The sequence below is a fragment of the Dipodomys merriami genome, unplaced genomic scaffold (assembly GCF_024711535.1).
Source record: "Dipodomys merriami isolate MVZ:Mamm:240054 unplaced genomic scaffold, mDipMer1.0.p SCAF_10, whole genome shotgun sequence".
Taxonomy (NCBI): Eukaryota; Metazoa; Chordata; class Mammalia; order Rodentia; family Heteromyidae; genus Dipodomys; species Dipodomys merriami.
The window spans coordinates 10389965-10416663 of record NW_027202271.1 but is presented as its reverse complement, the minus strand read 5'-3'; the positions used below and the strand labels follow the sequence as shown (position 1 = coordinate 10416663).

At 43.5% G+C, this 26699-nt stretch overlaps 1 protein-coding gene across 2 annotated transcripts in view; it reads right to left on the bottom strand.

The window, feature by feature from the left end:
* Positions 1-26699, bottom strand: part of Ano6 (anoctamin 6) — a 172112-nt gene that overhangs the window by 94167 nt on the left and 51246 nt on the right. For both annotated transcript variants that reach the window (XM_070039342.1, XM_070039345.1), the window contains one exon: positions 8747-8826. In XM_070039342.1, the coding sequence (XP_069895443.1) occupies positions 8747-8826 (80 nt within the window). The remainder of the gene's footprint in view (positions 1-8746; positions 8827-26699) is intronic.

Genomic DNA, 26699 nt, shown 5'->3' with positions numbered 1-26699 from the left:
GGCATTCTACCATTTGAGCCATGCCTCCATTCTCTTTTTGCATTGGTTATCTTCCTGTAAGGTCTCTCTTTATGCCTGGGCAAACCTAGGCTGCAACGCTATTCGTACTTCCCTGTATCTCTAAGGATGATAGACCAATGACACGATGCCTAGTTGTTGTGCTCTTACATAGCTTGGGACAACATACAAGCCGATGGTTGAGATGGAGTCTCATGAACTATTGCTGCAGTTCCCGGACGCTTCCACTGCCTCTGCTCCTCATAACTACAATTACAGGTGTGAGCCATCCTGCCCATCTTCCTTCCCTCCTCAAAAGTCACATTAGGCCAAGCACCAGTGGCACACACCTGTAATCCTAGCTGCTCGGGAGGGTGAGATCTGAGGATTGCAGTTCAAAGCCAGTCCGGGCAGGAAAGTCCACGAGACTTTTATCTCCAATCAACCACCAGAAGTGGCGCTGTGGTTTGAGTGGTAGAGCACTTGCCTTGAGCTGTAAGAGCTCAGGGGTAGCAAACAAGCCTGGAATTCAAGCCCCAGGACTGGAACCAAAAAAAAAAAAAAAAAAAAAAAAAAAGGGAAAGTAAGTCACATTAGGAGCAATGCACCAATGGCTCATGCCTGGAATCCTAGCAATTCATCAGGCTGAGATGACAGATCAAAGCCAACCCAGGAAGGAAAATCTGTGAAGCCTCTATCTCCAATGAACCACCAAAAAACTGAAGTAGAACTGTGGAGCTCAAATGGTAGAGCCAGAGACTTGAGCAAAAAAGCTCAGGACAATGCCCAGACCCTGAGTTCAAGCCCCAGGATTGGCATACACACAGGTCACATTAGAGCTCCTTCTTCCAGTAACACCACTGTCCACACTCCACTGGGCACCGTGTCCACCCAGTGAAGCCCAACTCTGGGCACATCCTGTTTCCTCCATGTCTGAGCGATGGCAGGGAAAGCCACACAGAAGTTCAGGAGCATCCGCCACCACCAAAGCCCTCACCACTGCCTAGAAACTCCAGGGCTTGCTTTGGGCTTTTCCTGCCCTCCTATTCTTCCTGACTTTTCCAAAGTTCTGCCCTTGGCTCGCCTCTGTCTCTCAGCTCTCAGTGAATCCTTAACATCTGGGTTGAAACCCATAAGCCACAGGCATCATCCTGGACAACTGCTCCTCAGAGACACAACTGCGTGATCCTGAGTCCTCCACAAGCGTGAGCCCTGCAAACCCTGGCACAGCCCCTCCCAGAGCCACCCTTCCCTCCAGACGCCATTCCCTCCCTGTGTGAAGCCCCTTTAACATGTGTCCAAGGCCTTCCATCGAATACTAGGAAACCATGAAGGCCGCCAGTCTCCTGCTGTGTCTTTCTCCAGCTCCTCCTCCTCAAGCTCTGTGGAGGGGAATGGGGGGTCAGTATTTATTTTCTCCTTGTGTATTTCATGATCTACTAGAATCTGGATTAGTGTCCCCAACATTGGCCCCAAAACAGCTCCACTTAGGGACATGAGGGGCCCCAATGTCTTCAGTAGCCATGGAACCCAGTGGTTCTCAGAGAAGACAAGCTTTGTTCCCACGGCACATTTTTGGCAATGTCTAGAAGTTATTTGCTTGTCACCCAGAAGGCAGGCCATTCCACTGGCCATTTCTGTCTAGTTGAAAGAAACCAGGAAATGTTCATAAACATCCCAAAATGCACAGGATAGCATTAACCTCGACGGAAGAGAAATCCAAGCCTGGCACCTGTAATCCTAGCTACTCAGGAGGCTGAGATCTGAGGATCACAATTGGAAGCCAGCCCAGGTAAGTTAAGTCCAGGGGACTCATTTCCAAATAACCATAGAAAAAGTGGAGCTATGGCTCAAAGCAGCAGCCTTGCGTGAAAAAGGGATAGCGCCCAGGCCCTGAGTTCAAGCCCCACAATTGATGGAGGGGGGGGGGAAGGGGGGAGGAAAAGAGAGCAATCCAGCTCTAGATGCCAGAGGGCTGAGATGGAGAAACTGTGTTCTAGCTGGATCCCTAATTACAACATTACAGCTCATCATTGGCCACATCTACTCTGGGCCTCGTCCTGCTCCTCCTCCAGATTCTGCTTCCACCTACCCATCCTCAAGTCACTGGCCCACATTCCTTACAGATGCCAGGCTAATAGACCCCTGCTGACACTAATTCTTGGGGAGTTCCATAATCATATGTGTGATCCGTCTGATACCCTGTCTTGCTGCTCTATCCTGCCTCCACCCACATTCTAATGCTCACAACCCAGATTCCATCCCTATTGGTCACAGTACCTTCTCAGCATGAGCACCAACCAGAGGTCCCTGTGTTACAGGCTTAGTCCACAAGAGGGCACTCCTGAGAGATGCTAATGTCCTTCCAAGGTAGGGTCTAAAGGGAAGTCTTCAGGTCATGAGAAGAGTTACCGGGCCCTGGCCCACTCCTACCTCTCCCCCTTCCCCACTCCCCACACAATTCTTGTCATGAGAGGAATGGTTTTGCTCTGCTCTGTACTCCCACTGCCTGACTACAAGCCCAAAGCAACAGGGCCAACTCATTATGAGATGGATGCTCTCACACTAGGAGCCAAAATTACTCCTTCCAAGTCGACTATCCCAGGTATCTGAGTTTTTGTCTGTGTATGCTGGTACTAGGGCTTTAACTCAGGGCCTGGGCGCCATCCCTTAGCTTTTTCACTCAAGGCTAGCACTCAACCACTTGAGCCAGAGCTCCATTTCCTGCTTTCTCGGTCACTAAGTGGAGATAAAGAGTCTCACTGACTTTCATGTTGGGGCTGACTTCGAACCCTGATCACAGATCACAGCCTCCTGAGTAGTTAGGATTACAGGCCTAAGGCACTGGTGCCCTGCTTAGCTCAGGGTTCTGTTACAGAGACAGAAAGCTGCCATATACATATTCCCACAGTTGTAAGTATTTTTCCTTAATCCCAGTTCACTGGGATTGACTATCTCCAAGCTTCCAACATTAAAATGTCACACTCCACTAACATCTGTATCCACTGATCCTGTGGCCTCACCTTCCTCATACCCACAGTCCTCTGCGGTCATGCAAACCTCCCCTGACTCCCTCATCATCGTCTTACTTTGCTGAAAGTTGGTGAAATCAAACTGTAGCCTACTCAAGCTGGACTTCAGTGGGATAGGATCATGATCACTAACCTGGCTGCCACTGATCACGATATATACCCCTTCCCACCCCTAGGATAATCATGCTCTCTCTCTTTCAGAGGATCCTGGCCCTCTCTGCTAATCTCTCCTCCCTTGGTCTTTTCTAATGCCTTACTCCTTTTACTAATCAATGATCAGCAACCAAAAAAGAAATGCTTTTTCAATCAATTCCTACTCTTGCTGGCCTCCTACTTCTAAATGTGACCAAGGCCTACAGTGGTGGCCTCCTCCCTTCTGGACTAGATTTCCACCCCCTCCTTTACCTCCTAAGGACTTCATTCCAAAAATATTTCCATGTGCCTACCAGATTGTTCTCTCCTCTTAGAAACAAAATTCCCTGATATCTTAAACTTTCACCTGAAATCTTCCAGATGACTTGTTTCTTACTTTGTTTCCTGAGGCTGGGTCTTGCTAAGTATGTCACCAGGCTAGTCTTAAACTTTCCAATCCTCCTGCCCCAGCTTCCCAAGAGCTACAGCAATGGGTGGGGCCACGGTATTCAGCTTGTTCAGAGCGGAGGAAAGGGAGGGGAAGGGAGGGAAAGAAAAGAAGAAATGGAGGGGAGGAGAGGGGAAGAGGGAGAGCGAGGAAAGGGGAAAAGGGTGTATCTAAATTCTATGTACTCAATTCTTATCCCATTTTGTTTTGGATCCTTCTTAATGAGGCTCTAGATACCACTAGTCAATTGAGATTTCCCTTGTTTAAGTGTAATGGTCATCTCTCCATTCTTGTCCACAGCATTCGGCCATTCCCTCCTACATTCCCTCCCTTCACTGCCCTGCCATGTCTCCAGTTTTCCCTCATCTTTCTGACCTGTTAATACTGCAGTCCCAGTTCTTTAGCCCCTAACTTCTTTCTCTCTGTGTCTCTGTCTTTCTCTTCTGATCAGTGTCTTTAGAGTCAGGGTTCCTACAAATAGCCTTGACTTTACCTCTCCCCATATTGAATCCTCAATCCCAATGTTTTTTCAGTTCCCCTTGGATCTCCTCCAGTGTACCTGGAGTTAGGGAGCCAGTCACAATGGCCCAGACCTTTAGCTCTTAAACACACTTGAGAATGTGAGCCCAGGAGCCTGGGCCCCACCAGGCAAGAATGCTGAGGAGCCCAGCACCAGTGACCCATGCCTGTAATCCTATCTACTTGGGAGGCTGCAATCTGAGGATTGCAGTTCAAAGCCAAGCTTTGCAGCAAAATCCAGCCAACTCTTAATCTCCAATTAATCACACACACACACACACACACACACACACACACACACACACACACACACACACACACACACACACACACACACACACACACAAAGTTGGAAGAAGAGCTGTGGCTTAAGTGACAGAGTGCTAGCCTTGAAGGAAAAAAAAAAAAAAAAAAGCCTAGTGACACTGCCCAGGCCCTGAGTTCAAGCCCCAGGACCGGCACATGCATGCACACATGCACACACACTCATCAGAATTTCATCATGCTTTAAAATATGTCTATCTGAGTCACCCTAGCAAGCTCACTCGGTTGCTGTCTGTGCTGGCACATCCTCCCGTCGACTCCCTCTCCCCAATACCCACCTGACCTCCGAGCAGGTCTAAGGCAGCGGTTCTGCTTGCTACATGTCCCAGATCTTCACAAGCTTTGGTGCAGCAAGAACACAGGGGCTTTCTGTCCACATTTCTGCACGTCCCTTCCACATTCTAGCACAGACTGACTGTATTCACTTGCCTCCATCCACAAAGATTGTAGAAAGGGGATGCAACACAAGTGTACAGGTGACAGGTAATCCAGCAACGATAGCCAAGAAAAGCAGAAGATCAGTAGGGGCGCAGTCCTAAAAACAGATGGATTGCTATCCTCTGACCATACCACAAGGCTGACAAGATCTCCACAGACTCCACCCCAGAGCAAAGCTGGGTCTGCCTGAGCTGAGAAAACTGCAGCAGGCTTCTCCGATCAGAGACAAGCTCTGCTTTCCCAGGCCTTAGTCCAAGTGCAAGAAAAACCAATTCTGAAGGGCACAAACCGGTCACCAGAAAGCATTGTATTCTCTCTGTTCGCCAAACTATATAAATAGCCTGTTATTTCTACCCTCTGTGTTTTATACACCAGGCTCTTAATCTTTCTAAAATCTGAACTATTTGAGAATAAGGCCCGGATAAACAAGGTCTCTGTCTTGCTTTATTTCAGTTCAACTTAGCTAACTAGAGCTGGACCTTCCAAAATGCCAGAGAGAAAATATATACAATACTGATCTTTTTTTTTTCTCCCCCCCAGCTCTTTTCATTCTTCCCAGTGTCCTTTCTGCTTTCAATTTTGCTTTGGCCTTTGGGTATTCATCGATCCCAGGTTCTTTTTATCCTCTCATTTCTGTGTCAAAACATTCTGGTTTGGATCCACTTACCCAACTTGGTGTTGGCATATGCCTGGTCCCACCTGCCTGTCTCGGTTTTCACTAAGGCCCGTAACCTTCCGCCTGCTGAGAGGCCACTCTGAAACGCAAGGCGGGCAGCACTGATTCTCTGGGGTGCCCCATTCTCAGAGCACCTCCTCCGCTCCTCCTGTTTGTTTACCATGGAGACAGCAGTTGGGTATAACATGTGTTTACTATGAGGCTGGAAGTACGCTGCCTTGGGATACCAAGGAGAAAAATAGAAGCTGCTATTTATGTTGGGGTACCAAAACTAAAAACATAAGCAGCAGGTAATGAGCATCAGAGGTGTGAACAATCTATAAAGCGCCAGAAAATCACAGGCTCTTTTTCTAACCCACAATTAGAGGAAGAGAACAGAGGGACAGAGATCTGATACCAACCACTCAGAACAATCATGATGAATAGCTTTCAAATCCACCACTGCTGGCTAATAAAAGGACTTCTGATGAATCTCAGAAAAAAAAACAAACATTTTATGTGCGAGTCCTGAGTCTTGAACTCAGGGCCTAGGCACTGTCCCTGAGCTTCTGTGCTCAAGGCTAGTGCTCTACCTCTTGAGCCACAGTTCCACTTCCAGCTTATTTGGGTATTAAGTGGAGAAAAAGAGTCTTATGTGCCTTTTTGCCCAGGCTGGCTTTGAACTATCACCTTTAGATTTCAGCCCTGAGTAGCCAGAATACAGGCATAAGCCACCAGTGACAGGCATTGTGAAAATCTTTTAAAAGAGCATTTGGTTTAAGAATATCCTTCTGGCTTAAATGGCCTCAGAGTGATGGTTAAAAGAAATCTCTCCAGAGAGTGAATATTTTCAGAGACCTTATGTTATTTCCACAACCATTCCTAGTATAGACTACTGATGGGTAAGTAATTAAAATGTAGATTCCAAGAAGTTAATGGTAGCCAGGAGCTAGTGACTCATGCCTAATAATCCTAGCTACTTAGAATAGTGAAATCCGAGGATCATGGTTTGAAGACAGCCTGGGCAGGAAAGTCTGTAAGACTCTTATCTCCAGTTGGCCACCAAAAGCCAGAAGTGGAGCTGTGGCTCCACAGGTAGAGTACTAGTCTTGAGTAAAATACTCTAAGCAAGAGGCCCTCAGTTCAAGCCCTATCATGGGCACCAAAAATTTTTTAAAGGGTAGAAGGGGGAAAATGAGGGAAGAGGTGATACTGCTCAAAATGCATTACACTCATATACTTTAATGTTTAACTGAAACCCCTTTATATAACTACTTAGAGATTAATGAGCCAGGTGCTAGTAGCTCACGCTTATAATCCTACTCAGAAGGCTGAGAACCAAGGATCGAAGTTCGAAGCCAGCCCAGACAGGAAAGTCTGTAAAACTCTTATCTCCAATTAACCACCAAAAAGCTAGAGGTGGAGTGCTAGTCTTGAGCACAAAGGTACAGGGAGCCCCCTCCCCCCGCCAAAAAAAAAAATATATATATATACATATTTAAGGAGTGACTCTGAGTTTGTATCAGTATCCTACTCAAATCTGAAACGTGTGAATTCTGCTTTTGCAATCTAGCTGCAAAAAGCACAAAACTGCTCTGCTTTTTAAGACACGGGAGTCCTGGTAAGCAGTCACAATTTTCCTTCACTGAAAATCTCATTGCATATAATGGAGAAGTCACTGAATACTATGTCTTTCTATTATACCCAAGTGATTTTCCCAGTAGGCCACCAGCAGCTACACCACAGGAGAGCCTCAGACTTAGAACAAAAATGGCATTGGGGATCATTTCATATGCAATCCTTTCTTCAGTCTGGAGCCCTGGCTGGTTTTCTTTACTCTTGGTTGAACTGAGTGGGAAATCCATAAAGTGTGAACAGAAAAGACTTTATCAATAATGCAATCCTGCTCTGCTGATTACCGGAGGGACAAATGTCTATTGTACTTGGAAAACACAAAACAACAAAAGATCTTGGCATTGCTAAAGCGAATGGCTGACATGCCATTTCGAGGGAACAAAGCTCAGTGAATCCAGGTGAGTGCTGGCACACTTTCTCCCCACATCTGGAGTCATAAACAGGCCCCCGAGTCAGAGGACCACCTCTCCCTTTCCCATCTCCTCTCTCCACTTGAGCTGCCTATTAAAAAAAAAAAAATCTATTTAGTGAAGGCCATTTGGCAAGGTATCCTGCATGCTTCATTTTCTTTAAACAAGGCATTAATAAAATCACAGTAGCATCTAATAAGATTTTTAATTCCTTAAGGGTGGAAACCATGGCAATCTTTAATGAGTCTAATTGAGTGGGAGCATATTAGTTCTCTTGGACAGAACAAACCACAGACCACTCCTTGGTTTTACAACGTATTACCGAAGGTTCCAGAAGGACATGAAGAATCGTGCTAGTCCACTATAAATGACCAGCACTGGTCAACACAGGATATGTGCTCAATAAAGAACGAGGTCCAGAGTTACTAAGAGCACAAACTGGAAGCAGCACAATCCATGAATATGATTTTGCACCAGTACTGGGGCTTGAACAAAGGGCCTGGGCACTGTCCTTGAGCTTTTCTGCTCAAGACTAGCGCTATAGTTCCACTTCCAGTTTTTTGGAAGTTAATTGGAGATAAGAGCCTGGGCTGGCCTCAAACCCAAATCCTCAGATTTCAACTTCCTGAGTAGCAAGGTTCACACTGGAACCCAGTGTGAAACCCAGTGTGGAACCCAGCATGAAGTCGGAAGTTTTTTTGTTTGTTTGTTTTTTGGGTCTGGTCGTGGGGCCTGAACTCTGGGCCTGGGCGTTGTCCCTCAGCTCTTCAGCTCAAGGTTAGCGCTCTACCACTTGAGCCACAGCACCACTTCTGGCTTTTTTCTTTATGCTTATATGGTGCTGAGGAATGGAACCCAGGGCCTCATGCATGCAAGGCAAGCACTCTACCACTGAGCCACCTTCCCGAAGTCAGTTTTGAGAACACGTTTCTGTTTTACTCCTGAAGGAGTTTCTATTTGCAGTTCTCAGAGTAGTGAGAAAACTAGCTTCCTATCTCTTGCAATGCCAAGATACTCAGACACCACAACCTTTAACACAGCCCCTGCTACAGCTGCAGCCAGTGAACAGGAGAATTCTCTGAAGGAACCTTTCCCTCTCCCATGGGTAGGAACTTCCAGCTAAGCAATATATTTAAGATAAAGCAGCAGTACTCACAAAATCCGGGGTTCGGAAATCCTGCTGACCCTCCAGTGATCCACAATTGGGGATGATTGTTCGTTCAAAGTTTTCCAACACTGAAGATAAATGGAGAAATAAATGAATACAATAGGAGGCATAAAGCATAGCTCTATTTAAAATAGCCCACAGAAGCAACTATGTATATTTAGTATAGGCAGTACACTTGCAGTCGACATTATTTAATGCTCTCAAGCTTAGTAAGGATAGCCAAAATCTTCAGCAACTGTTTCATCCATGGATAACGCCATGCTGGTAAACATACTAGGTCTTGCACAGTGCCAGTGGCTCACACCTACAATCCCAGCTACTTAGGAGACTGAGATCTGAAGATCGAGGTTCAAAGATCCATGAGCAAGAAAATTTGGGAGACTCTCATCTCCAATTAACCACCAAAAAGCTGGAAGTAGAGGTGTGGCTCAAGTAGTAGAATGCCAACCTTGAGAGAAAAAGCCAAGTAAGGCTGTGAGATCCTAAGTTCAAGCCCTGGTACTGGCATGGAAGGAAAGGGAACGGAAAGCAAAGGACAGGGGGAATAGGGAAGAAAGAGGAAAAGAGGAAAAGAGGGGAAGGGGAAAGGAGAAAGGAGAAAGGAGAAAGGGGAAGGGGGAAGGGGGAAGGGAGAGGGGAAGGGAAAGGGAAGAAAGAAGAAAAGAGAGGGACAGAAAAAGGAAAAGAAAAAAAGGAGCCGGGCGCTGGTGGCTCATGCCTGTAATCCTAGCTACTCAGGAGGCTGAGATCTGAGGATCGCGGTTCAAAGCCAGCCAGGGCAGGAAAGATCGTGAGACTCCTATCTCCAATAAATCACCAGAAAACCGGAAGTGGCGCTGTAGCTCAAGTGGTAGAGCGCTCGCCTTGAGCTGAAGAGCTGAGGGACAGGGCCCAGGCCCAGAGTTCAAGCCCCACGGCCGACAAAAAAAAAAAAAAAAGAAAGTAAGAAAAAAAGGAAGGGAGGGAGGGGGAGGGGGAGGGGGAGGGAGAGGGGGAGGGGGGGGAGGGGGAGGGGAGGGGGAGAAGAAATCCCATCATGGTATTTATGATACATTCTTTTATGTCAAAACAGCAAGCCAATAAAATATAATGCCTATATACAGTTTGATATGAGTACTATAAAACTGATAGCTAGATGTCAGAATGATGTCACCCTTTTTCTATAATTTTATAACCAAGTTATGTGCACTGTATCTAATGGACAGAGCTGTAATAGTTGATTTTCCTTCCTTTCCCTTTGGAAGGGAATCCGAAAGCCTTCAAAGTATGCATTTTGCTTGTAGACAGGGGAGGTACAAGATGCCTTTATTACCCAGATGTTCTATTAAGTTAAAGGCATCTATGCTGCCTGAAAGGATTTGTGATAGAGAAAAAAAGGAAGTATTTATAGTTCTACTTATTCTTCTGGTAATGGAAGTGAACATATTTCCGGGTTAATGTCCACACAGAGCCAAAAGCTAACTTTCAGTGAATCAAAATAGAAATGGCTTCATGGAAACAACCAATCAGGTAGAACAAAGCCACAGCTGGACATCTCACCACCTAATATCATACTGAGATGGCAAAAGACTTCTGATGCTAATATGATAATTATGCTTCTATTATTGCAGGGCACCAGGAATTGTGGAATTATCATTTCTGGTAATCTGACCTAAAAAAAAAATCATGCCTAGCCCCAGTGCTCACACTTGTAAACCTAGCTGCTCAGGAGACAGAGATCTGAGGATCACAGTTAAAAGCCGCCCGGGCAGGAAAGTCTGTGTGACCCTTATTTCCAATTAACCACCAGAAAACCAGAAGTGGATCTGTGACTCAAGTGATAGAGCATTAGCCTTGAGCAAAAGAGCTTAGGGACAGAGCCCAGGCCCCAAGTTCAAGCCCCACAACCACAAAACAAAACAAAAAATACCAAAACAAAAAAAAATCACATACTAGCAAAAATAAAATAGTCAAAATTAAGGTGACACTTTGAAGTCTTTATGTTAAAATAGAATTGGAAGGGATTCTGAAAAGGTAAATGTTACTTTTGTTGATTAAAAATCAGCTTTTCCTGGGGGTAGGAAGGTGGCTCAGTGGTAGAGTGCTTGCCTTGCATGCATGAGGCCCTGGGTTTGATTCCTCAGCAGAAAAAGCTGGAAGTGGCGCTGTGGCTCAAGTGGTAGAGCACTAGCCTTGAGCTGAAGAGCTGAGGGACAGCACCTACGCCCACAGTTCAGGCCCCATGACATACAAAAAAAAAATCAGCTTTTCTTAATATCTTTTAAAATGTATTTGTTTTGCGTGTGCCTTTCAAATGTATTTTCAGTACTGTATATATTTCCTGTGTTAGAAAAAATGTAAGTACTATCTTGAACTGTATCATTAGTTCATTTAATTTCAGCACTTAGAACATAAAAATATTTGGGAACTCTCTGTCACATGTTCAGGCCCACAAGGCTGGAAAACTACTCTAAAACAACAAAAGTTTAAGAAGTTTGAAGCTGGATCTGGTGGCTCACGCCTGTAATCCTAGCTACTCAAGAGGCTAAGATCTGAAGACTAAGGTTCAACACCAGTCTAGTTAGGAAAGTCTGTGAGACTCTTATCTCCTATCAACCACCAAAAAGCCAAAAGTGGAGCTGTAACTTAACTTAGAGTTCTAGCCTGGACAGCATCTAGGCCCTGAGTCCAAACTCCAGCACCAGCACTAAAAAAAGAAAAAAAGAGTGCTTTGCCTAGCATGTACAAGGCCTTGGACTTGATTCCCAGTATCACAGAGAAGGGGAGGGATGGTGTAGGTATGTTTATTTTTTCATTCAATCATTTATTTTGGATTTTTAAGCTACGATCTCTCTGTATAGCCCAGACATTCCCAAAACTTGTAATTCTGTGTCAGTCCCTGAGAACTAGGATTACAGGTGAACCATCAAGCTTGGCTGAGAGAGTGTATTTTTTAAATCTTAGAATAATAAAATTGAAACACTCAAGCATCAAGAAAGGCAGTACTGGCTCTGACTCACTTATTTCGCATTCTAAAATCAGGGGCCCCATAAAAATATCTAGAGGCCTGGTCATTGTAATGGGTTAACACTATGAGGACATGAACCAAAAGATGCACTGCACATGGTCACCTAATCCACCGATTGAAAATGGAGCAACAAAAATTTACTATCCCGATTGTGAAACTGAGAGATAACCTATACCATGCCCATAAGAAGATACATTATCTCCAACTTTATAACTTAGATAAATATAGCTCACCCATCAGAAAACAGAAAACAGCAGCAAACTCATGGGTCAAAAACCAAAGTGCTCAATAAAGCTGAGCCCCAGGGAGGAAGGTAACCAGAATCAGGCAGGGATATTTATCTAACCTTAGAGCACCACATGGCAGATAGATGGGCTGGGTTCTCATGATTTATTTATTATGGTGATTGGTAGCCGTTGAGATAATCAGAAACACCATAAATACGTGAGTAAGAACAGGTAAGATTATAAAAGGACATGAACTGGAGGTGAACCACAGAGAGAGCGCGTGTATTGCCTAAGATTCGCACTCAACTCCTAGCACCAAAATATATTTATGTGCATGTGTGTACATATATGTAAATGTATGTACATATATACATATGTGTATATACACATATGTACATATATACACACATATAGGCAGGCATGCATGCACACAAACACCATGTCACAGTACAAAGGGCACTAGTTATAAACTAAGGGCATTGAATAGGTTCCGGTTCTCACTCAATAATTCTTCTGCTGCTTGATTACATAATCTTGGGTTTACTTACTTTCCATTTATCTGATGCTAGTGATAACATTACTCTGGTAATCTCATGAGGTTGTGCAAAGATAGACATGACCATTCAAAACCATGTCGTAAGAAAAATAAAGCACTCTGCAAAGAACATTCATGCACACAGGCTCAGTGGTGTGAGGAACTGGAATGGAAATGTACTGAGCATATTCATCTGTGCCTGGCACTTCTGAATATTTGATCCTAATTAGTCCTGTTATAATGTGAGCCACTAGCACTCAGATTTAATCTTTTTTGTGTGTGCCTATTTCACTGATGGATAATATTTTAGGGTTGTTAGGCACCTCAAGGCAATCTCCAAAAAAGTTATGCAACGGGAACCTGAACCTGCTCGGTTCCAAAATTGATTATCTTTTGAATCCATTAATCTTGTCTGAGAATGATTATGAATAATTCAATGGGCACCCCAGTATTAAAGTTAATTAGGAATTAAAACAGCATTGTAAATATAAGTAAAATAGCATCTGCAAATAACTGCTTCAATATATAGTCAGAGATATAATAGACACATGTAAAAGAACAATGAAAATGCATAAAATTTACTGACACAACAGTCACAAATGAAAGATGCAATCAAAATGTTCTTCAGAGCCGGGTACCATCAGCTCACTCCTGTAATCCTAGCTGCTCAGGATGCTATGATCTGAGGACTATGATTCCAAGAATGCCTGGGCAGGAAAGCCCAGGAAAACTTCTCTTTTTGTCAGTCATAGGGCTTGAACTCCAGGCCTGGGTGCTGTCCTTGAGCTCTTCAGCTCAAGGCGAGCACTCTACCACTTGAGCCACAGCGCCACTTCCGATTATCTAGTGGAATCTTATGGAGTCTTCCTGGCTGGGGCTGTCTTTGAACCACGATCCTCAGATCTCAGCCTCCTAAGTAGCTAGGATTACAGGTGTAAGCCACCGGTGCCTAGCAAAATGGGGATTTCTTTTTACCAATTTTTTTTCTTTTCATATATTTGTGTTTGTCTACAGAAGCACATTTGATTTTTTTTTTTCCTTGTCACTCATGGGGCCTGTGAAACTCTTTATCTTCAACTAACCACCAAAAAGCCAGAAGTGGAGCTGTGGCTCATGTGGTTAGTGTTAGCATTGAGCACTCAGGGACAGAGCCCAGGCCCTGAGTTCAAGCCCCAGGATCAGCATGAAAATAGTATTAATGCTACTACTAATTGTGGATTATAAAATACAAAGATGGAAAGGTTTCTAGCAAGGGATAAAAATAGCTGTGTTCTACTACACATGGCATTGAACTTGAGTCAGAAGAACAAAACATAGACCAGTCTTGTGTTGAGTACATTTCATAATTCTGTCTCTTGTTTTTGCATCAATAAAATGCAGACCACAGTATCTACATCACAGGTCATTGTGAACAACCAGTCATTAGACATGTACACACACACACCACACACACACACACACCAGTGACTTAAAGTTGTTTACAACTCTGTACTGTCTTCTTCAATCTACAGTAAGTTTTCGGGCTTTTTCTTTATACCGTTTTTTTGGTGGTTATTTGGGAGATACAGATTCACAGACTTTTCTGTTCAGACTGGCTTAAAACTGTGATCTCCAGATCTCACTCCTGAGTTATCTTGGATTACAGGCACGAGCCAACCAGCACTGGCTTGATTAACTTCTATGAGACATGTACCACGCTTTAGGAACATGGCACTGGGGCCAGTGACCTCATCTTGCATATAAACGGTGCCAAAGAAATAAAAATTGAAGGGTCTAGTGAGGGATACACACTCTGGACAGAAAATACTTAGAATGACATTAAAAATAAAAAGGATGAAGTTGGGTGAGCACTGGAGAATGGGGGTCATGAAATCATCAAGAATGGCCCCATGCTTGGGGTAGGTGAGTTGGTGGCGACCCATTTTAACAAGGGAAGCTCAATAGCTCAATAGGAGTTCAGAACCTTCAGGAAAAGGCATTATTTATTTACCATAGTACAAGGCAAATGAGCATTTGTTCTAAATTGCTGAGTCCTCTAAGCCTCTAACTGCATACTACTGGACCCCAGCCAAGAGCCAAAAATGTCCTTATTCGAACAAAGTTTAGATTTTCATGAATGACCTTTTTTTATTTTCTTTCCCTCCTCCCTCTTTCCTTCCCCAACAAAAAGTAGCTAAAGTCAGACAGATAATTCCAGAATTATCTCTGTTGAGAAAAAGGAAACTAGGCAGGGAGAGAGGGAAAGATCTTCACTTCCTCAAGATGAGGAAGATAAAGAATTCCATGGAGGCCAGTTTAGATGTAGAGTTCACATTCCAGAAATAACTACAGAGCATTTGGGGGGAAGGGGAGAGGGAGTTCATTGTAGCGCATGCCAGTAACCAGTTGGGCTGTAAAGATTTCTCCAGGCTCAAGAAAGTGAGAGACGCATTTTCAAAGTCACATTTGAAGCTGGCGGCTCTCGCCTGTCATCCTAGCTACTCAGGAGCTGAGATCTGAGGATCGTGGTTCAAAGCCAGCCAGGATAGGAAAGTCTGTGAGACTCATTTCCAATTAACAACCACTTCTAACCCGAAAGTGGCATTGTAACTCCAAGTGATAAGAGTGCTAGCCTTGAGCAAAAGAGCTCAGGGACAGACCTAGGTCCTGAATTCTCCCACATCCAACCAAAAATCACTATAAGTCAAGTCACATTTGAGGGAAGTAAAATCCTGAGTGCTAAGGACAAAGTGTCCATTCAAATCTATCTGCTGAATTAATGTTACCCTTGTCTAAGTTTAAATTAAACTTTGTTCAATTCGCTCAACTATCTTAAAAGCAGGGGCAGTCAAGGTAAACTTGGAAAGAAAAATTAGTGCTCAACAAGGTGCCAAGATCTCAAAACAGTCGGGTGCTGGTGACACACTTGAAATTCTAGCTACGCAGGAGGCCGAGATCTAAGAATTAAGGTTTGAAGCAAGCCCAGGAAGGAAAACCCCATGAGACTCTTATTCCAATTCAGTACCAAAAGGATGGATAGAGCTGTGGCTCAGGTGGTAGAACATCAGTCTTGAGCAAAACAGGCCAAGTGACAGGGCAAAAGGCCCTGAGTCCAACCCCAGAACCACCAAACTCATGTATCAGATAGAGATCCATGACGTCTCAATATTATTCCTAATTCTACATTGTCACTCAATAATGACCTTTGATACACAAAAGTTCTGAGTGCTGATGATAACCAACTTGTTTTAAATTCTTCTGTTGTTCACGCGTTTGCTGCGAATGTCCAGGAACCTACTGCCAAACCAGGTCACAATGACCTGTGTTTATGTTTTCTCCTAAGAGTTTTATTATTTTAGCCCTTATAATTTATTGATTGGCTCTTATGTGTTTTCTGTATGATTTGAGGTAGAGGTTTGGCCTCATTCTTTGTGTGTAGAAATCCAGTTGTTATAACCCTCTTTGTTGAAGAGACACTTCATTCCTCTATGTGTGTACATTGTGCACTTTCAGGAAAACTCTTGGCCATAGATGTATAAATTTACATCTGGACTCTGGGCTCCTGTCTTAGTGCTATGCTCTCCCGATTGCTCTTTTTTTTTTTGGGGGTCCGGTCATGGGGTCTGAACTCTGGGCCTGGGTGCTGTCCCTCAGCTCTTCAGTTCAAGGCTAGCGCTCTACCACTTGAGCCACAGCACCTCTTCCGGCTTTTTTCTTTTTGCTTATGTGGTGCTGAGGAATCGAACCCAGGGCCTCATGCATGCAAGGCAAGCGCTTTACCACTGAGCCACCTTCCCAGCCCCCCAATTGCTCTATCTTTGCAACAAGTTTTGAAATCAGAATGTGTGAGTCTTCCAACTTGATTCTTTTTTAAAATTATCTTCACAACATTGTGACCTTTTTAATACCATATGAATTTGAGGCACCCTTGCATTTAACCAACACCTTTACATTCAAAACCACCTATTACATAACTGAAGAGTAAGGCTGAATTGATCTTGTTTTTCTTAAAAAGCTTGGCTTCCATAGTTGCTGTTCTATAAAAGACAAATGGTATTAATTATAGAAAATATGTTCTAGTCATATCTTGGAAGGCTATCTTTTTTTTTTTTCAAGTTCAAATGATTCCGGTCTTTCAGGACCCTTGAAGATTTCAGATAAACTCTTGAGTCTGTAGCTGGCTATGGTTCAGGGGAAATTTGGTTCTGGTCTCTGATCAGTCACTTGCCAGATGCTAGCGACTATATATGCCCCAGCAACAAAACAGGACACCACTCTAAATTCCTACGAACTATAAAAACTCAAAGCACATTTGAATCACAGCTCCATGCTTAACCTACCAGAGGAAGGCCTCAGTTCCAAAATCAACTTTTATGGCATAGGAAGGAGGAGAAATTAAACATAGATAGCCAGGTGCTGAGGGCTCATAGCTGTAATCCTAGCTACTCAGGAGTCTGAGATCTGAGGATTGTGGTTCAAAGCCAACCAGGGCAGAAAAATCCATGAGACTCATCTCCAATAAAGCACACACACACACACACACACCTATCTAGAATATAAGCTGTGGTTTAAATGGTGGAATATCAGCCTTAAAAGGAAAAAGCCAAGCATGAACAAGAAGTTCCAAGTTCAAACCCAGTACCAGCATGGAAAAAAAAAATTACCTGTCTACATTCAACCAAACCTTTTATGCTTTAAGTGGTATGCTTGAGAATTTGGAACTCAAAATAACCCTCCACATGTATGCATTGTCTACCGCTGTATACTTGAAACAAGGTATAGAACAGCACCTCTCACCAAAAATTCCCATTACAGCCACATGTAGAGCTTCACTCTGGGGGCAGGGTGGGAGACATTACACATACAGAGTCTTGTGTTGGTTCAGGTCACACCGCTGCAATGCGTAAGATTTATCAGGTTTTACAACTAAATGAACTGCCAGAAATGTTTTTCCATTGCTTTTTGGACGTCTTGATTGGAAAAACAACAGGGAATGGATCCAACATACAATAACAGACATTCAATACCCCACGTATGGAAGCCTTCCATATTCACACAGGCCTCTTACCCAGAACAGAAGACACATGACCAGAGGAGGGACTCGCTAGACTCCTACTGCACACATCAGTTCCTCTCGCTGTCCATCTCATGAGTGTTACTATATCAACATTTACTCTAGTGAACAGCTACAAATAAATTTTAACCCTGTGAGTGAATACTAAAATTTGGCAAATTTGAAATAAAAATCAGAACTCACATACCCTGTTTAGCTACTGAATTGGTAGAAAAGAAGTTATTAAAACCTGCCTGGTATTGGTGACTTATGCCTGTAATCAGGAGACTGAGATCTGAAGACTGAGGTTCAAAGTCAGCCCAAGCAGCAGAGTCCATGAGACTCCTATCTCCCATTAACCAGCAAAAAGCCCAAAGTGGAACAGTAGCTCACGTGGAAGAGTACCAGCCCTGACTGAACAAAAAAGCTAAGTGAGAACACAAGCTCAAGCTGAGTTCAAGCTTCACTACCAGCACCAAAAAAAGGTTATTAAGAACTAATATAGCAAAGGTTCTTGGAACAATTGCACACATGGGCAATGTCAGGTAATAGTTTTCTGAATGGTAATTTTGTAAATATAAAGTTTGAATGTCACTCAAGCCCCTTGATCTTATAATTTGACTACAAGTAAATAATACCTGAATGTTTAAATCATTTGGACAGTACAGCATGTGATTATACAAAATAATTAAAGAATGTTCACTAGTTGGGCAATGGTGGCTCACACCTATAATCTCAGAAGGCTGAGATCTAAGAACCATGGCTTAATGTCAGCCTGGGCAGTAAAGTCTTAAAACTATTATCTTCAATTAACTACCAAAAAACTGGAAGTGGAGCTGTGGCTCAAGTGGCAGAAAGCTACCCTTGAGTGAAAGACTATAAGGCAGTATCCAGGCCCTAAGTTTAAGCACCAGTATCTGCACACCAAAAAAACAAAGCTGGGCACTGGTGGCTCAAGCCTGTGATTCTAGCTACTCAGGAGACTGAGATCTGAAGATCCTGGACTGGCTCACAGGAAAGTCAGTTAGACTCTTATCTCCAACCACCAAAACACAAAAAGTAGAGCTGTGGCTCAAAGTGGTAGAGCACTAGCCTGAACAGAAAAGCTCAGGGACAGTTCCCAGGACCTGAGTTTAAGCCCAGTGACAGATAAAACAACAAAACAAGCAAACAAAAAGCTGTATGTAATGTGTAAGACTTTATGAAGATAAACATAAGTTGAAGAAGAAACAAAAAAACAGAAATCTAAGAAGTAGGAGAATATGATATAATTATTTGGGGGGGGGGCGGGTCCGGTTGTGGGGCTTGAACTCTGCTTGAACTCTGGGCCTGGGCGCTGTCCCTCAGCTCTTCAGCTCAAGGCTAGCGCTCTACCACTTGAGCCACAGCGCCACTTCCGGCTTTTTTCTGTTTGCTTACGTGGTGTTGAGGAATCGAACCCAGGGCCTCATGCATGCAAGGTAAGCGCTCTACCACTGAGCCACCTTCCCAGCCCCTATGATATGTTTTTTTATTGTGAAAATACTGTACAAAGGGGTTACAGGTACATGAGCAAGGTAGTGAGTACATTTATCCAGCATTGTTGCCTCCTTCTTTGTTTTTCCCCTACCATCCCTTCCCTCCCACCTCCTCAGCTGCACCCCTCTTCCCCCCTCTATGATTTTTGATCTTCATTCTTAGTGCTGGGTCTGCCTGAACAAAACTAAACATTAACCTGTCCACTCTCCACTGTGCCTTCTCCCTGCTAAGCCTACTCTTTGTTCCTCCTGTCTTCCCGCTTCAGTACACATACCCAAACCCATGAAATGAATCCAATCCACACTCCCAGATATCCTTTCCCTCATCCCTCCACATGCAATTTGCTTAGCCAAGGGTACAAAATTCCCCCGGAAAACCAGCCACTATTCCCCATTCCCACGAGCCTGCCTGCCTGGATCAACACCGTGAAAACGCTTTTAGAAGACTTAATATACTCTAGTGCCTACTTTATATCCAAAAGTAAGAAGGCATGAGGACACGCCTAGTTTGTGCAAGGTTCCAGACTCCATCTCCCACCTGAAAAAAATAAATAATAAGTAACTATTGAAAGCCCAGTGCCAATACTAGGGCTCGAACTCAGGGCCTGGGCATTGTTCTTTAGCTTTTTCACTCCAAAGTGGTGTTCTACCAGTTGAGCCACAGTTCTACTGGATGGTTCACTGGAGACAAGAATCTCATAGACTCTTGCCCAGGCTGGCTTTGAACTGCGATCCTCACATCTCAGACCCTTGAGGAGCTAGGATTATAGGCCTGAGCCACCAGTGCCCCGCAGAAGAGGTCTTTTGAAACTCTAAGTACTCGTTCATCAGTTCCAACAGGAAATCTTATTTGGTAAAGAAAATTTTATTTTAAAAAAATTATAAAAATGTTCTTAAAAAAAAAAAAAACGGGGCTGGGAAGGTGGCTCAGTGGTAGAGTGCTTGCCTTGCATGCATGAAGCCCTGGGTTCAATTCCTCAGCACCACATAAACAAAAAGAAAAAAGCCAGAAGTGGTGCTGTGGCTCAAGAGGAAGAGCGCTAGCCTTGAGCTGAAGAGCTGAAGGACAGTGCCAGGCCCAGAGTTCAGGCCCCATGACTGGCAAAAAAACAAAAACAAAAACCAAAATGGGGTGGGAAGGTAGCTCAGGGGTAGAGCGCTTGCCTCGCATGCATGAGGCCCTGGGTTCAATTCCTCAGCACCACAAAGGCAAAAAAGGCCGGAAGTGGTGCTGTGGCTCAAGTGGTAAAGTGCTAGCCTCAAGCTGAAGAGCTGTGGGACAGCGCCCAGGCCCAGAGTTCAAGCCTCATGACCAACCAAAAGCAAAACAAAACAAACACACACATACACACCAGATGTCATCACATGGAAACATCCTTAAATTTCCTTGTTGAATCAACTAAATACTTCTTTCACCTGCAAATATTTCTTGCATGCCTACTATATGCCAACAAAAGGTAGCCTCTTTTAGATCTTGGTATTAAAAAAAAACAAAAACACAGTATAGTGGCACACACCTGTAACCCTGGCTGCTTAAGAAGCATAGATTAGATATCATGATTCCCAGACAGCCCAGGCAGAAAAGTTTGCATTACTTCATCTCAACCAGTGGCTGAGCATGGTGGTACAAGTCATCATCTCAACTACAGAGGAAGCAAAAATAGTGGGCACAGCCTTGTGTGCCTGACATCTCTAGTGGCATAGAGAAAGGACAAGGAGAATCTCAGTCTAGAATAAAGTGTGACACTGCCTTGAAAATAACCGACTCAAAAAGGGACTGGAGGCATGGCTCAGGGGTAGAGCTCCTGCCTCACCAAGTATGAGGCCCTAAGTTCAATCCCCAGTACTCCCCAAACAAGAAACAACAAATACAGTGTCTCATGCCTATAATACTGGGAATTAAGGAAGATGAGATCTCAAGATCACAGTTCAAAGCCAGCCCAGACAGAAAAGTGCTTAAGACTCTTATCTCCAACTAACCAGCAAAAAATTGGAAGTGGAGCTGTGACTCAGATGGTACAGGTGCCATCCTTGAGCAAAAAAGCTAAGGTCAGCTGGGCACTGGTGGCTCACACCTGTAATCCTAGTTGCTCAGGAGGCTGAGATCTGAGGATCATGGCTCAAAGGAGGCTGAGATCTGAGGATCATGGCTCAAAGCTAGGCCAGGCAGGAAAGTCCATGAGACTCTTATCTTCAATTAACCACCAGAAAACTGGAAGTGATGCTGTGGGTCAAGTGGTAGAGCACTCGCTTTGAGCTGAAAAGCTCAGAGACAGTGCCCCACAACCAACAAAAAAAAGCTAAAGTCAAGTGCTCCAAGTTCAATTCCACAGTACTGTCATAAAAGAAAAAAAAGGCAAAAAGTGCCCCTCTTTTGGGCACTGTAGTAGTAGCAAAATGTCTGAGTATTCCTTTTGAATCCACAATTTTACCTTAGGACCTTATTCCCATACACATTCAAAAAAATTGCAAACACAAGAAGTGGAGCTGGGGCTCAAAAGGCAGAGCACTAGCCTTGCACACCAAAGCTCAGAGACAGTGTCCAGGCCCCAAGTTCAAGCCCCAGGACAGGCACCAAAAAGCAAAAGCAAACAGACCAAAAAAAAAAAAAACAAACCATACAGGTATGTTTGCACTTTCAAGACAGACTACAAAAAATGTCTAAGTAAAACTCAAATATCCAGATGACACTACAAAACATAACAGAATATTATCCATTTGCTTTAGGTAGTGGCATATCCAACGAAGAATATGAAAACAAAATCAAAGTTAAGAAGACTTCATAGTGATTAACTAAACATTTGGAGAGAGAGAGTGTGTGTGTGTATGAGAAAGAGAGAGAGAAAAAAGAGAGAAAGAGAGAGAGAGAGTGCGCCTAGACACCAAACAATCTGGAAGCATATACCTAAAACGTATGAACTAGAGCTACACAGGAGAACACAATGATCCTCAGTGCTATTAAGCTTACGACTTTTATAATGAGTATATATTGCTCAGTAAGCAGAATAAAACAATAAAGATTAAGTGATCATCATAAGAAGTTGAAACAACTTTAACTAGCTCTCACCGACACTACACCTATTTCCATTTATCACAGTCTCACATCCCTACCGCTGACGGGGCCTCCCTAGGAGACCCTCTCCCGCTGGACAAGCCCGAAACCCAGCAGCTACTCCTGACCTCCCCTCTCCTCTGCCCTCATAGCCCAACGCTGCTCTGTGGAGCTAAGATTCCTGCCCTCTGTCTTCCCCTTCCCCTCTCACACTGCCAGGCCCAGACGGGAACCCAGGCTCACTCAGCTGGTCCTCTATCAGTAACTGTCTACGTTTCTGAACTCCATCTCCTTTGGCTACTAAAGACACTACTGAAAATAAAATGCTCACTTAGAGCTTTTTTTTTAATGCAAGACTGTAGATCTAGGGGCTGGGAAGGTGGCTCAGTGGTAGAGCACTTGCCTTGCATGCCTGAGAGCCTGGGTTCGATTCCTCAGCACCACATAAGCAAAAAGAAAAAAGCCAGAAGTGGTGCTGTGGCTCAAGTGGTAGAGCACTAGCCTTGAGCTGAAGAGCTGAGGGACAGTGCCCAGGCCCAGAGTTCAGGCCCCACAACCATACCCCCCCCCCAAAAAAAAGACTGTAGATCTACCACTTGAGCCACAGCCCCACTTCTGGCTTTTTGGTGGTTAATTGGTGATAAGAGTCTCACGGACTTTTCTGTCCAGGCTGGCTTCAAATTGGGATCCTCAGCAATCAAGCTCCTGAATAGCTAAGACTATAGGTTTGAACCACCAATACCTGGCTTATACGTATGTGTGTGTATCTCCATCTTGGGGTTTGAACTCAGGGCCTGGGCACTATCTCTGAGCTTCTTTTACTCAAGGCTAATGCTTCACCACCTAAGCCATCGTTCTACTTTTAGCTCTCTCTGTGTGTGTGTGTGTGTGTGTGTGTGTGTGTGTGTGTGTGTGTGTGTGTGTGTGTGTGTGTGTGTGTGTGTGTGTGTGTGTGTGTGTGTGTGTGTGTGTGTGTGTGTGTGTGTGTGTGTGTGTGTGTGTGTGTGTGTGTGTGTGTGTGTGTGTGTGTGTGTGTTAGTTTTAAAAGATAAGATCTCACAGACTTTCCTAACCAAGCTGGCTTCAAATCATGATTCTCAGATCTCAGCCTCCCAAGAAGCTAGGATTATAGGTCTGAGCCTCCAGCACTCGGCTAAGAAAAGTACTGCTTTGTAAAGTGAAACATACATTCCTGTTACATATTCTCACAAAATATGATGGAAGAGCAGAAAAGTAAAGAGGCACAGAGCAAAGTATTAACATGAATCAGCAAGATGAAAAGAAGGGAAAATGACTAAACAAGCATTTCTATATTCATTATACAAACTGTAATATTTGAATTATCTAAGAGGGAGAGAAAGTGAGGGAGGCAAAGGCTCCACCTGCTTTCTGAGCACAGGATGATGTGACAAAGGTGAGAGGTGGGTCTGGAGTAAGACTGAAGACAAGAAGGATCTTAAATCCCTGGGATTCATGTTGAGCGAGGTGAGCCAAGAGCAAAGAGACAAACAGTACACGGTCTCCCTGATAAGTGGATGCTAAATCCAAAATGTTAGGTGATACGACAAAATTAACAGGACTTAAGAAACGAAGAACTTCCACTCATCTGGTTGAACCACTACTAAATATCCCCATGCTGCTGATCACATGAATGGTGTATATGTGTACACCGTTATATGTTATAGACCGTGATAGACAATTTGCTCCAGGAAAATTAGAATGAACTTCTGACTTTAAATGAGCATCATTATTCCACAATACTGTGAAATTTGGGAAATTATGTAATCACTTAATCACAATTAAAAAAAAAAAAAAAGAACCTCGGGGAAAGTAGGGAAGGAAGGGATAGTAGGGGGAAAACAATGGAGGGGGTAACAATGCTCAATAGGAAGTGTACTCATTACCTTACTCATGTAACTGTAATCCTCTGTATAGTATCTTCACAGTAAAAAATTAAAAAAATAAAAATCCCTGGGATTCACAGGGCAGGGTCCACTGTCAACTGACCACACTGGTCCCATGGGTTCTTTCCAGAGCTAATGCTCTTAATCTAAGCTAGATCCACACATAGGACGACACTCTTAGGAGAGGATCACAAAGGCATAATGCCTATGTGCATCTGATCATATAACATAATATTTATCAAAATGAACTCCAAGAAATAGAAACAAAAGGGTTTTTTTCCTTTCCTGTTGTTTTTATTTTCTTTATCTTTTGTCTTATTTGTTTATCTGTCTTTGGGAGTACGAAAGGGGACACAGAAATGGAGGGACAATGGGTGAACAAATACAGCAGTGGTACTTACTAGATACTATGTAGAAAATGAACTATACAACTTGTGGGTGGGGATGGAGGGAAAAACTGGTTGAGAGCAAGAGACAGCAAGAGAAAGGTTGACATTGTAAAAAAAAAAAAAAAGGTATTCTTGACATAGCCATTCTAACTGGGGTGAGGTGGAATCCAATGCTGTTTTGATTTGCATTTTCTTTTACAGACAGAAGTTGAGCATTTCTTCATGTGTCTATTGGCCATTCTTATTTCATCTTCAGAGAAGTCTCCCTTTAAGTCTTTAGCCCACTTATTAATGGGGCAGTTGTTTCTTTGAAGATGTTGTTGGAGGATTTAATTTGTTGAGTACTAAGTATATTTTAGATATGAGGCCCTTGTCTGTTGTATGACTAGTGAAGATCTTCTCCCACTCTGTAAGCTTTCTATGCTAGCTATGTCCTTTGCAGAAGCTCTGCAGTTTCATGCAATTCCATTTGTCCAGTCTTTCTTTGATTTGTTGTGTTTCTGGGTCTTTATTAAAATTTCGGCCTGTTCCAAGTAGTCGTAGGGTTTCTCCTATTCCTTCCTGTCATGTTTTTACGGTGTCTGTTTTTACTTCTAGGTCTTTGATCCATTTGGAGTTGATTCTGATGCAGGGTGGCATATAAGAATCTAATTTTTCTACCAGTGTTTAACCAATTTTGCCAGCACCATTTACTAAAGAAGCTGTCTTTCTTCCATTCTATTTTTTTGGGCTCTCTTAGCAAAGATTAGGTGACTATAGGTCTGCGGGTTCTAATAACAACAGATGCAGGAGGGGATGTAGCCAAAAGAGAACCCTACTGCACTGTTGGTAGGAGTGTAAACTTGTTCAACCACTCTGGAAGGCAGTATGGAGGTTCCTCAAGAGACTACACATAGAGCTCCCCTATGACCCAGCAATCCCACTTCGGGGCATTTACCCAAATGATCACAAACAAGACCACACTAAAGCTACCAGCACAAGTATGTTTATTGCAGCATTATTTACCATAGCTAAGATCTGGAACCAACCCAGATGCCCCTCAGTAGATGAATGGATCAAGAAAATGTGGTATATATACACAATGGAATTCTATGCCTCCATCAGAAAGAGTAACACTGCCCCATTTATTAGGAAATGGAAAGACTTAGAAAAAAATCATATTAAGTGAAGTAAGCTAGACCCAAAGAAATATAGGTCCCATGGTTTCCCTCATTTGCAATAACTAGTATACGTCTAGGATAATTTTATCAGATGAGCAGAAGATGAAAAGCTATATACATATGACTATCTAAGATGAAGCTAAGTGAAATGAACCCCAAGATATGGACACAAGAAGTCATTCTTTGTTGTTGTTTTTAATGTACCATGTGGTTTTGTTTCCTTTGTATGTTCTTCCCCCTATTGTAGATGCCCTGTTGTCACTGTACTTGATTTTGGTGTCCTGCCTCTTGTACATACGTTTATCTAATTTGGGGAGGGGAAGGGGAATAACAAAACACTGAAACAAGGACACAGAATGACCCATTGCAACAATGATACCCACAATACAGTATATTGGAAATCAACTTTACAACTTTGCAAAGGGGGCGGGGGAGGGGGTTACAATGCTCGACAAGAAATGTACTCATTGCCTTACTCATGTAACTGAACCCCTCTGTACAGCATCTTTACAATAAAAAAAATTTTAAGATGTATTCTTTACCTCACTTATGTAACTGCAACCTCTCTATACATCACCTTTACAATAAGGAAAAATAAAAAGAATCTAAGCTGAGCCAGGAGCGCATGCCTGTAATCCTAGCTATTCAAGGAGCTGAGATCTGAGGATCACACTTTGAAAGCCAGCAGGAGCAGGAAAACCCATGAGATTCTTCTCTCCAATTACACATCAGAACACTGGAAGTGAAGATGTGGCTCACATTAAAGAGTGCTAGCCTGGAGGGAAAAAGCCAAGTGAGAGCATAAGGCACCAAGTTCAAACCCCAGGAACCAGCACACAAAAATAAAATTCACAGAAAGAATGTAACATTCTTTTCTGCTTTGTTTTCCTTCACATGGTCCCCAAAAGGCAGTGACAGAATTAAACATGAAACAAACCACCTAGAGATTCGGTCTCAATTCACCAGATGCTGTCCTTAGCAATTCAACTCAGATGAGCTACCCAAATGAACTAGCAAAGCACAGCCCTAGCAAACCCCTTGTTGGTCTCTAAGCCCCAAGGTCAATGACTTGGCAGCCCCTTTTCAACCTCTCAAGTCCCTGTACTGACCACAGGCAG